The sequence below is a fragment of the Sphaerodactylus townsendi genome, linkage group LG05 (genome assembly GCF_021028975.2).
Source record: "Sphaerodactylus townsendi isolate TG3544 linkage group LG05, MPM_Stown_v2.3, whole genome shotgun sequence".
Taxonomy (NCBI): Eukaryota; Metazoa; Chordata; class Lepidosauria; order Squamata; family Sphaerodactylidae; genus Sphaerodactylus; species Sphaerodactylus townsendi.
In genome coordinates this window covers 26,708,713-26,722,667 of record NC_059429.1, presented here as the reverse complement: position 1 = coordinate 26,722,667, position 13,955 = coordinate 26,708,713, and the positions used below count along the sequence as shown (strand labels likewise).

Here is a 13,955-nt window from a genome sequence, read left to right as displayed (position 1 = left end):
TATAAACACAGCCCAGTCCCGTTTCTTCCACAAAATTATATGGGCTTAGATTGTGCTTCATAGCCAGCCCTATGTCAGTCTTTAGAACTAGGGCAAAATATCATATGCCACACGATGGCCTGGCTACGAGAACTGTCAGATGCTGGCTACGTTATCCACTGTTTGCAGGATCACTCCGGTTTGTTTACACCTCATGCTTTCGACTATGCAAATTCTGGGTGGCTGGAAACTAGTCACGGGGAAAAAAATCAAACACTCTTGAGCTTTTCATTAAGAGTAGTTAATTCCTCTTTTTCCTATCAAGAGAGCATATAGCTGCTTGAAAACTAAGCTAATAGAACAAGAGTATCCGGGATATGATAGCAGCTCTTTGTGAGGAAAGCGTGTTCCCCTGACCCTGCTTATTCCAATTGAACAAGGACACATGGCCAATTATTTACAGTGGATCACCAACCTAAATTAAGAAGAGCTTTTATACACTTTGGCCAGATTCAATCCTAATGCCTTCTATGCTGCTCTATATGGCGAGATATCAACAAATTGATAAACAGAGGAGGCTATGTCCATATTGCAATGCTAGGTCAGGTGGAGACTTCTTTCGAATCATACCCTCTTTCTTATTGTTAGTAAGGTTTGCAAAGTAATCAGAATGTCACCAATCTGCACTTATCCCATTTCTGTATAACCTAACTAAATCCCCAACTGATGCTCTATAAGATACCTATGCTTTTGTGCTTTTGAACAACATGGATCCCACAGTGTGTGAGAATGTAGCAAAATTACTGCTGGCACAATAATAGGCGTAGAGTCTAGATGAATACCAACCAATGTCTATGTATTATGACCACATATAGCCAGCAGTAATTTTGCTAGCTTCTGTCGAGGTATCCGGTAATGGCGTTTAAAATTGGGATTAGCCTTAGCTGAAGGAATGTCCCTATAGTTACAGAAGGACCATGTATATATTTTGAAGTTATTTAGTATTTTAGTACCAGTGTCTATAATTGTGAGCAATAATGGGCAAATTTTGTATGCTGATTTTGTATGTTTATTTTATGCCAATAAAGGCTTGTGAATGAACCACATAGATGCAGGCGAAACGTTGGAACAAGATCCACTAGACCACGGCCACACAGCCTGGAAAACCCACCAGAACCAGACCTGAGTAATATTCTGAGTAGATCTGCTTAGCACTGCTTTCTTGGTCTATCAACATCATTCCTGTCTACTCTAACAGGGAGCAGCTATCTAGGTCTGAGGCAGAGATCTTTCACATCATCCGGTTTTATTTTGCTTTAAAACTGGGCCATTTACACCCCATTCCAAGAAGGTTCTCCGGGACAAATTGTCATCATTTTAAAATTAACTTAAAGCTCAGGAATTATATATTAATGGGTTTGATGCCCCCCCCCCAAATGGGCGGAGGTAGCCCTGCCCACCCGGCTGGGGGTTGCTCTGCCCGGTGATTGGGGATTGTCCTCCGTGACAGCAGGAGTCCTCCATGACGGCGAGAAACTCCTTGCTCATCCCGCCTTGCTTGTGGGCCACTGTAGAGAGTGGGTGGGGCTAGAAAATCAAGCTGCCCACACGTGACTTTAAATTTCTGCACCTTGGGAAGCTGCCCAGTTTTCCCGATGGGTGGTACACCACTGAAGGAGATAACCCCAGCCTTGATAGACTATGGGTCTGACTTGGGATAAGGCTCACATGCTCCTATGCTCACATGCGCTCAGGATTAGAACTAATTGGCCCTCAAGTCCTTGCCACCCTGTGCATTGCTGCTGCATTAAGGATGGTAGCGTTAGTGGTTTATTTATTTTATTTATTTATTTTATTAGGCTTTTATACCGCCCCATCCCCGGAGGGTTCATCACGGATTGGTTGGGGAGAGGGCCTCTTCAAGCCTCCACACCAATGTCTTCTGACCACTCTAAAATCATTAACAAGGGAGCTCTAAAAGCAGAAGTTTGGCAGTTTTCCAAGCTGTGTGGCCAGGATCTGGTAGTTTTTGCTCCTAACATTTCTATATTTATAGCTGGAATCAGTGGGTTTTCCAAGCTGTGTGGCCAGGATCTGGTAGTTTTTGCTCCTAACATTTCTATATTTATAGCTGGAATTTTCAGGGGCATGTCGCTTCCTGTAATGAAAATGCACCACCCATAGATGTAGAGTGAAAGAACATAGGAACAAAAGCCCACCAGAACCCTGGCCACACACAGGCTGAAAAAACCGATAACAGCCAGTTGATTCTGGTCATGAAACCCTTGGACGATACAATCTTCTCATCGCATCACATGGTGCCCATCAGCAGGGAGGGGCCATTGAACAACAGCAGAGCATATCTGCTGCATAAAGTCCCAGGTTCAAAACCCAGCAACTCCTGAAAAAAAAAGAATCAGGTAGAGGTGATGGGAAAGATTTCTACCTGACACCATGGAGAGCCACTGCCAGCGGAGCAAACAACATCAACCGTAAAGACCTGATAGACCAATGATCTGATTCAATACCAGGCAGCTTCATGCGTGTTCATATTCCTGTAATTATTTGTAAGGGGAAAAGGGAACGGGGTACCACGGAAAAGAGGCACCAAAGAGTTGGTGTGTACTGTGCAAAACATCACCAATCATCTATAGTGGCCCTATATGGAGGCTAACTGAGCCCAAAGCAGCTTACTAGCCACATGCTCAATGCCCTCTGGATTTTGCAATCAGTCTTTGGTTGGAATTGCAAAATCCAGAGGGCACTGAGCATTTGGCAAGTAAGCTGCCCTGGGTTTGGTGGATTTGAAATTATGCCAGCTTAAAGTGGATTTGCTTTCAAGTTTGGTGGAGGTTCCTTCCAACTCTACCCCAGAAGCCATGCACAGTTCCCACACAGAAAGATGGTGCCTTCCATGTATTTCATTTTTCTGTCATTCAGGATCCTCATAAAGAAAATGACCCTGTGCCAATTATGCTAGCAAAGCCTTGCCTAGTTACCTTTGCCTACTACAAGGGTGCCACCCAGTGGTTGCTAGACAAGTATTTTAGTTGCTGCTTCACTTCCAAGAGTACCCACTTTACCAAATACTGGCCAGAGTTTTGGCATGACACCATGACTGAGTCTGTGATCCAAAAACCATGAAGTTGTTCAGAGAAGACAGCAGGCTGAATTAGAATACTGTAGCATCTAGACACAGTGCCCAGGGTCAAATGGAAGCACAGTGCATTGGCACGACACAAGTTATCTAGCAAAGTCAACCTGATCGCTACCCTGACTTACATTAACATGCGGAGTACAACTCAGAACCTTTGGAAACTAGATTGCTAAGTTGAAGGCAAAGCAAAACAAGCTGCGACATTTTGCAAATGAAAATACCTCTTGCAAATCTGGACAAATTTAATCGTACAGTTTTGGCCCAGGATAATCTTTCAGTGGGTGCAAGGATTTCAGTTAGTACAAGGAGATCCAGTGTGGTGTAGTGGTTAAGGGCAGGTGGACCCTAATCTGAAGAACCAGGTTTGATTTCCCCCTCCTCGACATGAGTGCTGAACTCTTATCTGGTGAACTGAATTTGTTTCCCCGCTCCTACGCATAAAGAAGAAGAAGAGTTTGGATTTATATCCCCCCTTTCTCTCCTGTAGGAGACTCAAAGGGGCTTACAATCTCCTTGCCTTTCCCCCATCACAACAAACACCCTGTGAGGGGCTGAGAGAGCTCGGAAAAGCTGTGACTATCCCAAGGTCACCTAGCTGGCGTGTGTGGGAGTGAATTCCTCAGATAAGCCTCCACAGCTCAAGCAGCAGAGCGGGGAATCAAACCTGGTTACTCCAGATTAGAATGCACCTGATCTTAACCACTATGCAACTGCTGCTCCTGCCAGGTCACCCTGGGCTAGTCACAGTTCGCTCAGAACTCTCTCAGCCACACCTACCTCACAAGGTGTCTGTTGTGGGGAGAGGAAGGGAAAAGGAGTTTGTAAGCCACCTTGAGATTCCTTACAGGAGAATAAGGCAGGGTATAAATCCAGACTCCTCCTCTTCTTCCATCTGAAGAAAGTGTGATTTTCCTGCCTTCTCCGGTTCTCTGGGAACAAACCTTTGGGGAATATTTTGGGCTGTAATGGGAATGGAAATCTGGGGAAATGGAACTCAGGTGGAAGAATTTGCACCTATGGAATCTTCAGCTTGGATCTAGTCACATCTGCGCAGTTTCTCTGCAAATACATTTGGAAAGGTTCCACAGAATCTACCGAAGACTTGGATTAACAGAAAGCTGCCTAGCAACTTTCTGCTAGGCAATAAAAGTGATGAAGTGAAAACATAGGTAATGTAGAGGAATACTGTGATCCCTGGGGAACAGAAGGTAAGTTGCACAATACAGAAGTGATAACTCTTCAAATGCAAATATCTGAAACCCTACAAGAGGAGAGAGTTGCCGGGGAGGGGAGGGGAGGGGGTGTGTGTGTTAAAAAGCAGCCAGATAAAGGGTTAAGTAATGCAACCCACTCCACACCACTTCCCTTCACTAATAGTAGTTTCGCCTTCTGGGAATGGGTGCTCATTACACACTGCTTTGACTGAACGTGTTTGGGGTATGGCCCCCATTTGGTACAGAGGAGACACTTATATGTACAAAGTTACCATTATTCTGCTATTCGGCCATGATGCACCCCAAACGGGACTCTGCTGACCTATAAACAGGAAAGCGAAATACATGGACAATCTGTGTAAGATAAAACCCTGTATTGGGGTGTAAATACTTAATTTGCCTCCCTGAAAATTTATTTTTAGTTAAAGAGAAATGTAAAATCCTCCTGCTCTGTGGGATGGACACCCTGAAGAAGTGAGAGGAGCTCCGTCATTCAGTGGCATATCTGCCAGAGGGACATGGGGGGGTCAACTGTCCCCAGCCCCCCCCCCCCATTAGATCACATCATCCTTCAGGAGAAGCCAAGGGCTTGCCAGGTGCCCTTCAGCGCAGCCCCGCCAGGATGCCCAGGACCTCCGCCACTGGCTAAGGTAAATAGGACATGGGGGGGGGGGCAGTGAGGTGTGTGTGCCCAGAGCAGGTGTTGCCCCAGGCACCATTTTCCTCTAGTACGCCTCTGCCATCATTGGAGATCTTCAGAAACCACTGCAAAAATTACTTGATTTCCAGGTTTTCATGGGATATCAACAGCTTTCAAGCAGAGAGGAGAAGGTATCTGTAGGGCAGTTATATTTGGTTTTCAGTTGAAATGTTCTAATTACTGCTCATGAACTACCTTGAGCTAAGAAGAAACACAGGGTATAGTTTGGTGAGTGTATGTACGGGTGGATGTGGAGTGGTATAGTACAAGCCGATCTCAACAGAAGCTAAACTGGGTCGGTAGTTAGAAGGGAGGCCTCAGGAAAACCCTGCAGAGGAAGGCAACGGCCACCCGCTCTGCTTAGCCACTAGCCTTGAAAACCCCACCAGAAGTTGCTCTAAGTCAGCTGCAGCTTGACGGCATTGTACACACACACACACACACAAATAAAGAAGAGTTTACAGCTAAAAAGAGATTTTTGGAAGGGTTGCAGGCAATGCTAGCTGTCAGATGTCAGGGTGGCTCAATAAGAGTACCAGGGATTGGGAGCATAGGGTCAGTGCCCTGCTCCACACCCTAGCCCAAGCAAAATAAAAAAAATTAATTATATGACACAATTGATACTTCATGAAGGTACAGAATATTCTCAGCACAGAATCTAAATTGCCCGGGGTGCAGAACTACATCTATACAAACAGGGGACCTGGGAGACTTTGCAGGGGGCATCTCATTTTCCCCACTCCTCCTATTTCCACCTTCCTATCCCTGAAAGCCCTCGTAGCCTCTCCCCTTCCCCTTCTCTTCTTCCCAGCCAACCTATTGCTATCCCTTCCCCCAGCTTCAACTTTCCCTCCTTCCTTACCCCGAATAGCCTCTTCCTGGGAAAAGTCTGGCCAAGTTGCACAGTGCTGGCCGCTAATCCAGACCTAATGATATTTTGGGAAACCCACACGGATTTGTGAGGGGCAGCTAAGTTCCTCCTGTACTCCCTTCCCCACACTTTTTCCTGTTTCTCTCCTGCCAGCCACCGTATCCCCGTCTTTCCCTGCTTTTTTTTCTCTCCTTCCCTCTCACCCACCTTTTATCCGCTCTCCAGCTATATGTATTACTGACTACCTTTACACCCCACCTTTCTCCACAAGGAGACCTAAAGTGACTACATTCTTCTTCATTTATTTTCACAACAATCCTGAGCAATAACTCAGGCTAAGTATGTGTGAATGGCTCAAGTTCAACCAGTGAGATGCTACAGCAGAGTAGGAATTTGAACCAGAGGCCCCTTCCACATGTGCAGAATAATGCACTTTCAATCCACTTTCAATGAACTTTGCAGCTGGATTTTACTGTGCAAAATAGCAAAATCCACTTTCAAACAATTGTGAAAGCGGATTCAAAGTGCATTATTTTGCATGTGCGGAAGGGACTGAGTCTCCCAGATTCTAGTCTGAAACAAGCCGGATTTTTCTGCACACCTGAGGGCTCAGGTTTGTAGAGCAATCTGCTTTGTCTGTCTACAGACCCAATCTCTGGATTTAAGTATCTACAGATCTGGTCGAGTTGAGAATCAGTGTATTCATGATAAATTCAGATTGTACTGGTTGTGGTGGGTTTTCCGGGCTGTGTGGCCGTGGTCAGGTGGATCTTGTTCCTAACGTTTTGCCTGCATCTGTGGCTGGCATCTTCAGAGGTGTATCTCAGAGAGAAGTCTGTTACACACTGTGTTACACACTGTCTGTTACACAGACTTCCCTCAGTGAGACACCTCTGAAGATGTAGCCTAAGACAGGCTCGAAACAAGATCCTCCACCAACACAGCCTAACCCACAAACCAGTTGAATCCGGTTGTGAAAGCCGTTGACAATACATCAGATTGTACTGGTGATAAGTTCAGATTCACACAGATCAAGCCATAGGAAAGGAAAGCCTTGTCCAGAGCTATAGTGTGGCCTCAATTGGAATACTGTACTTTGTTCCAATCACCTTATACTTATCTCAAAAGTATATTGCAGAGCTGGAAGAAGAACAAAGGGGGGCAACTAAGCAATTAGGGAGTTGCGACCCTTTTTCTACAAGGAAAGGCTGAAGAGTCTTGGACTTCACAGTCAAGGAGTGGGAACAACTCAGGGGAAATATTTATGAAATTATACATGGAACGGGAAAAAGTGGTTAAAAGGGGCCTCACCCCCTTCCCCATACTAGAACTCAGGGGCACCTAATGGAATTGTTGGGAAAGAAATTTAGGACAGATAAAAGCCAATACTCCTTTACTCAAAAAGTAACTACACTGTGATTCACTGCCAGTGGAGGTAGTGCTGAAAATATGTATGTATAGCTTTACAGATTCATGGAGGAGAAGATTCAACAATGGTGAATGATGAGAGAGCCTCCATGTACAGGGACAACAAACCTCTGAATACCAGCACCGGTTGGCAGATGTAGGGGAGAACCTCGGCTTCTAAGCCCTGTTCATCTGTCTCTTCAAAGCAATTGGTCAGCTGCTCAGTAAACTGCACTAGATGGGCCCCTCGCAGGCTCTTCTAATATCCTTAAGGTATTCCTCATGAGGACTGTAAGAATGTGGCATCACTGATTTTCCAGGTCTACCTGTTCTAATTTAACCTTCGGTAGTGGTCAGACACGGTCCAATGCATTGAGGAATATATTTGTGTGTTGGTCTCTTGGGGGTTTCCAAGGCGGGCTGTGAGAAGCCAGAACCCTTCTGTTCTGAATTGTGGCGCAGGAGATCTGAGCCCCAAGACCACCCTCAGAGGCAAACCCCTGACCTCAATGGCACCGGCTAGCCCGACCTTGTCAAATCTTGGAAGCTAAGCAAGATGGGCTCCAATCGTCCAAGGCCGTGACCTGCAGGTAGGCAATGGCAAACCACCTCCAAACATTTATTGCCGAAAACGGTCACCATAAGTCAGCGGTGACTTGAAGGCACTTTTCACCCCAGAGTCCCATGAGACACAGCAGACCTGACTTTCCAGTAGATACATGGTCTATCGATAATGATATGGAGGCTTGTACAGAATGGAGTTCATAGCAGCTGGGGGAAGGGCAGGGCAGAGAGCACAGCAACAGTGCCAGCCTCGACAGAGTTCTTCCAATCTGAGCCCACTGGGGTTCATGAACTCCAGACAGGCTTTCAAGGTCACGCAGGAGAAGTGACCCCGAGTGGACATCCACCACCCTCCTCTCCAGCGCATGCTCAGACGCTAACCCCACACCCACACACCTCTCTGGTTGCTCTCAAGAGGCTTTCCCGCCCTGACAATCGGTCGGGAAGTTTTCCAGCCGCTCCCCCCACCCCCACCCCCGCGCGCGTTTACCTGCGATGACGGCCGGGTTGCTCTGGCCTCCCTCGGGCTTCACCCAGGCCTCGACGGTGAATTCCGCGCGGGGCAGCGGGGCGCAGACTCCCGGGCGCAACAGCAGCTGCTCCCTGGCGCCGGAGAAGTAGACGGCGGCCACCGAGCCCGAGGTGGCCCCCGGCCCCTGCGACAACAGGCCGGCCCTGGCGTGCTGGCGCAGCGGGAAGGCGTTGCTGCTCTCTTCCCACGTGTCTTCTCCTCCCCACGTGTCTTCCACGCTGCTGCCCTCCGAGCGCCGAGCGCGCCTGGCCCGCAAAGGCCCCGCGCCCCGGCTCCCTCCTGCTGCCGCCGCCGGACGGGGGTAGGAGGCGTAGGGGTGCTGCGGAGGCGCCGCCGCCGCCCGGAGCCAGCAGCGCTCCCCGTCGAGGGCGCCCGACGCCCGGCTCTTCCAGGAGGCCCACAGCCACACGGTGGCCGCCACCAGCAGGGCCACGCCCGGACGCCCCATCCTCGCCGTCTCGGAGCGGGTCCTCCTCGGCGATCCCTCGACGCCGGCCTCTTTCACATGGATCGGTGCCCTCTGCCCGTCTCCGGCTCCTCCGCCTTAGGTGAGACGGCGCGCCCAGCCCTTCTTCTGCCCGGGCATCCTCTGGCAGGCGAGGGTCTTCGGACGGCGCCTTTCCCCGGCCAGATCCCCGATCGCCGCTTGCCGTCCCGCGCCAGTCACCGACGCCGCTCTTCCTTCATCGTCCGCCGGCCCGGGAGCCTCGTCCGGGGTCCCTCCTGCCTCCTCTCCCTTCCCGACCACCGGCGTTGGAGCTCGCCGGGGTCCGGCTTGGCGCCCAGCTGTCAGCCTCCCGCCGCCGTCCGTGGGGCTCCGTTTGCTCCACTGTCGGTGCCGTCCAGGTGATGCGCAGCAGCAGCAGCAGCCCGCGGGGGGTGTCCCTCCGCGCCGGGTGGAGCCCTGAGGAGGCAGAGAAGCGCAGGCGGTCAGGCGGGGCGGGGTGGGGGCCTGCGTCTGGCGAGCCTGTCGCTCGCCCTCCCGGCTTTATGGGAGGAGGACTGATGTTGCGGAGGCCCCGTCTCATAAATCCTGAGCATCACTCCGCCGCCCGGCCCTCTGCTCCCGCGCCCCCGCCCCCCTGTCTCTTCCCCCTCCCCTTCGCGGGAGGGGGCAGCGCGACCCGATCCAGGCTAATCGGTCGGGTTTACCCCCAGGTAAGGGAGGCTGCAGGCAGGTGGCAATCCTGGGCAGGTGGGTTCAGAGTCCATCCGAGCGAATCCAACGGAACTCCTTTCCGAGCGCCTCTGCTAACCTCTGCCCAAGATGCCCCTTGCCCCAGCCTCCTTGCTCGGAAGGAAGTCCTCCGGAAAATTCGTTGGGATTTCCGATGGAGGCCGGCTCAGTCGGGCTTCCTATCGGAAAGTGGAGCAGAGCGGGGTGGGGGGTTCCCGAGGAAACGAGGCTGGCTGGTTTCGAACTCTGCAAAGTATGGCCATTGATATCCAAACACACACACATCCCTTTCAGCCGGCACTTGGCTTCCCGAGAGAGCCAGTCTGACATCACAACCAGTGGCACTAACAGGACTGGGATGGAGCAAGCCCGTGAATTGCGCTTCTTGGTGCAGGTGCAACCCCCTCCGGTTTACTTACTTAGGTGGTGCCCGATCAAGAGCGAGAGGTCAAAAGGGAAAGATGCGCTTTGGACCCATGGCCACGAACAGCTCAAAGAGGGGACAGAAGGGGCGGGGGCCCAGATGGCTGGCCAGGCGAGGGGCGAAGGGGGGGATGGCTGGCCAGGCGAGGGGCGAGTGGGGAGGGAGCAGGCCGAAGGGGCATGGAAGGTCTGTTGGCAAGAGACCAAGCACCTTCCAGCTCTGCAGGAATCTGTTTTAAAAACTTAGAACACTTCTGGGAAACTTCCCTCCGCCTCCCCTGCCGGCTCCCCTGCACCCAGCACCCTTTTGGCATGAGGGGGGGAGGAGTTGTCCCCCCACACCTCTGCTGTTGTTGCCACCGCTGCCCTGTGGCGACTGCTTGCCTTTGCATAGGATGCCACTGGAAGGGAGGCTTTCGCTGCTACTGCAGCAGCGGGAAGGGGGCAGATGAGATGTGGTGCTTCATGTTCCCCTTGTGTGAATATCACCACCACCACCATCATCTGCCAGCATGTGGAAAGTGTAGTTTCAAGGCAGGGGTCCCCCAAAAAATAAGCAGACCCCCCCCACACACACACACATATTCCGCATTAGACTTGTAAGCCTCTCTTTCCTTTAAATGCCTTCAATACAGCAGTGCTTGATTTGTCTTTATCAGCTGGGCATTACTCATGTGTTGAGCGAAGGGTTCTGTGTAGCTACGAAGCTGATACATTCGCTGGGAAGAACCCAGGGCTGTGGCCTGTCTCGCTAAGGGGTGGCGCCTGAACAAGGATGACCCTGCCGACCAAATCCTTGCTACACCTTTAGCTGACCTGTAGGGCTGCATAAAAATGGGGAGGGGAGGAGCGTGTCCAAAATAATAACAAATGGGCTATGGGCTACCGACAGATGCTAGGATCCATAATCCTTGCGCCTTTGAAGTGTAACAAACTCAAGTGCCTATGTGGCAGGCAGCTACCCTGTGCTATTGTCCAGCTGGTTCCCATTCCCACCGCTGCCCACCAGGAATAAAGCCCCAGGGCTGGTGCCATCTGCATTTCAGCCCCACCGATGTGGCCACAGGGACAAGGTACTGGCCACTGGTTGATAACCATCCCCATTTGCCACAGATCTACACACACACTCCGCACTCCGCCGCCCAGGACCTTCTCCTCTCTGCTTCCGATCCAGTGTGATGGTGCCAGGATTGCACAGGCTTCCTCAGGCTAGGAGAAGCAGTTCTCTGTGCAAACAGAAAAGTGGCCTCCCTCCCTGGCTTTTATCGTTCCAGAGAGAAGAAAGCAGCGCTGTGTCTGGTACCCTCAGCCAGTTTTGTTGTAGGAAACCGGCTTCTCTTTCTCCCAGTTTTGATGGACAGCAAGATGGGCGGGGGGGGGGGGGGGCTGCGCCAGAAAAGCAGTAGTTGGAGAAGAGAAGGGGGCAATCAGAGTTGTTTCCCTGTTCTCCCCTCCCGAAGGAAAGCTTTCCCCCCCCCCAAAGAAGCGAAAACAGCCCCAGTTAGTTTATTCCTAGCTATATGTGCACATATATAGCAGATTCTGGCCGTGGTGGGGCCACCTGTCCTTCTGCTCCTGCATTTCAAAGCAATGACTGTCAAACCCTAATTTCTGTTCTGGTGGTGGAGAAAGCCATTCACAAGTTTTTCAACACCAGCCCGCCCGGGATGTTCCTGTGTGTTTGCACCAGTGCCTGGGGTTTCTCTCCTGCCAGAACTCCTGCTGTGACATCACATTCCCAGCCGTCCCCCCCACTGCCCCACAACGCCTTTCTAACTTCACTCTTAACAGGGGAGAGAACAGCTCCCCCCTGTAAAAAACCTGCAGGTTCCTCTCCTCTTTTCCCTTACATTGACCAAGCCAGCAAGCAAAAACATTTTCCCTTCTTTCTTTCCTCACCCAACCTACACAACACCAGGCTAAAGGTTCCTCCACCACCCACCCCGCCGCCGCCTTTAATCTGACTGCAGTCCCTTCTGTTTGACATGATCCGGAAAGGTAAGCTATGTTCAAACCCCCCCCCCCCCCCCAGCGAGCAAATTATATTTGAAGCAGACGCTGCCCCCTGGCTTCCCCCGTCCAAGACTTACCCCACACACATTACCAGCTGCAGAGGAGACACTCAACTGTATTTTGTAAAAAGCGTAGAAAACCCACCCGCGGTGCCAAACGCAGAGGCAGCAGCTGTGCCAAAAGCAACCCATTTAAGGAGGGTGGGGGGAGAGAAAGAGGGAGAAACTTCAAGGAGAGTTTCTTATTTGTTTATGAAAAGGCCGTGTCTTGCCCCTGGTCAAGTGAGGGGTCTGCGCAGGACCTACAATCTATTTTGAAATCTCAACCGTGAACTTAAGAAGAAGAAGAAGAAGAAGAGGGAGAAAACACCCTTCTTTCTGCTCTCCAAAGTACTATCTGTGGCGATCAGACGAAAGAAAGGTTGCCAGCAAAAGGCTGGGAGGCCCGTTTTAGGGTACAAGCCTTTTCAGATCAGCAACTTGGAAGGAGCGGATTGAAGAAAACACAGCGGGCGCTGCCTGGATATTTTCTCCTCTTTTTGAACGTTGGGGTTGGGATAGAGAAAAGGGGGACAGGGCTTGGAAACGTTCAAAGGATGAAAGGAAACACATCCAGTGAGAAGAGCCCTTTAGAGAGGAGGAGAGGTTGATATCCCTGACCCAGGCAGGTAAACTTGTAAAGGGGGGGAGGCATTGAATAACTAGGTAAGCAGGAAGAGGAGAAAAACAGGATATGACAACGGAGGTCAAACAAGGACAGGGAATTTCTCCAGCTGGGCAAAGAGGAAGGGGTTTGAATCTAGGGCTGAGAGAAGAGGAGAGGATCTCAGCCCGACATGGTGGGTGGTTCCATAGCAATAAATCTATGAGAAGGCTGCACACAAAAACATTGGCAAAGGTAAGACGGGTGAGAACCTTCTTTCTTTGAAAGCCTCCTATCTACTTTGGCATCTGGAAACCTACCTTCTCAGCCTGTTTATTTGGGAAGGAACTTTTACTCAAGCCAAGGGGATGGCATTTTAAGGGAAAGATGTTTTTGGAATGGTACTGTGGAATGGACTCTGTCTGGGTACGATGGCTGTGAGTTTGGACCTCAGTTCATATCTCAACCATGAATTCCTGGGTGGGGAAACCCTTGCATTATAGGGGGCATAGTAATCTGGAAGTGTGTGGGGAGAATGGTTTGAGATGCATGTGTTTAAAGTATTTTGACACACACACACACCCCCGTCAAATAAATGCCCAGTATTACTGTCAGGATGTTCAATGCAAATTTTTGCTCACGGGTATAGACGTTTCAGCTTATTCCAGGAATGGGGAGAGAATCGGGCAAATTTAGGGAAATGATAGGGTCACACCTGGAAAGAGAGTAGTGTCAAAGGCCAAGATCTAAAAATAAGTTCAAAAAGGAATTATAGAACACAGATCTTTATCAAGTATGTGGTTCCTTGATTGACAGTTCCTTTTGTTCAACTAGCCAAAATGATTCCTGTGGTCAAAGTGGTCTAATCAAAGAGGGCTTTTTACACAAGGCCGGGATGGGGCCTTGCCCCTTGTCCCCTGGCACTCAAACGTCGTGACCAAAGAAGATTTTTTTCACCTCTGCCTTCTCTGATACTGGGTAGATGGTTGATTCTACCAATTCCCATTATCAGAGAGAAGAATTCTGATCTTATTACACTTGACTGAAAAAGACTAACAGAGCTAATTTCTTCAGATGCATAGAAGCATACATCTGTCTGTCTGGGCCAAACAAATGAAAGAAAGGGTAGAGAAAATGTTACATAGTGTCTGGTATAAAACAAAATTTGATCGTTGCTTTTTAAAAAGACTACCTACTGTAAAAGGGGGCAGTCAATTGAGAAGTCTTGCAAGGAAGAAGTCACTTCACCATTCAGGACACTGTGTTGTGTAAAACG

General features: G+C 50.0%; 1 protein-coding gene across 1 annotated transcript in view; it reads right to left on the bottom strand.

Moving 5' to 3' along the window:
• PAPPA2 (pappalysin 2) overlaps positions 1 to 8,872 on the bottom strand; it is a 132,350-nt gene extending 123,478 nt beyond the window's left edge. Inside the window, exon 1 of the mRNA XM_048497826.1 lies at positions 8,383 to 8,872. Within this exon, the coding sequence (XP_048353783.1) occupies positions 8,383 to 8,872 (490 nt within the window). The remainder of the gene's footprint in view (positions 1 to 8,382) is intronic.
• Positions 8,873 to 13,955: the final 5,083 nt, after the last annotated feature.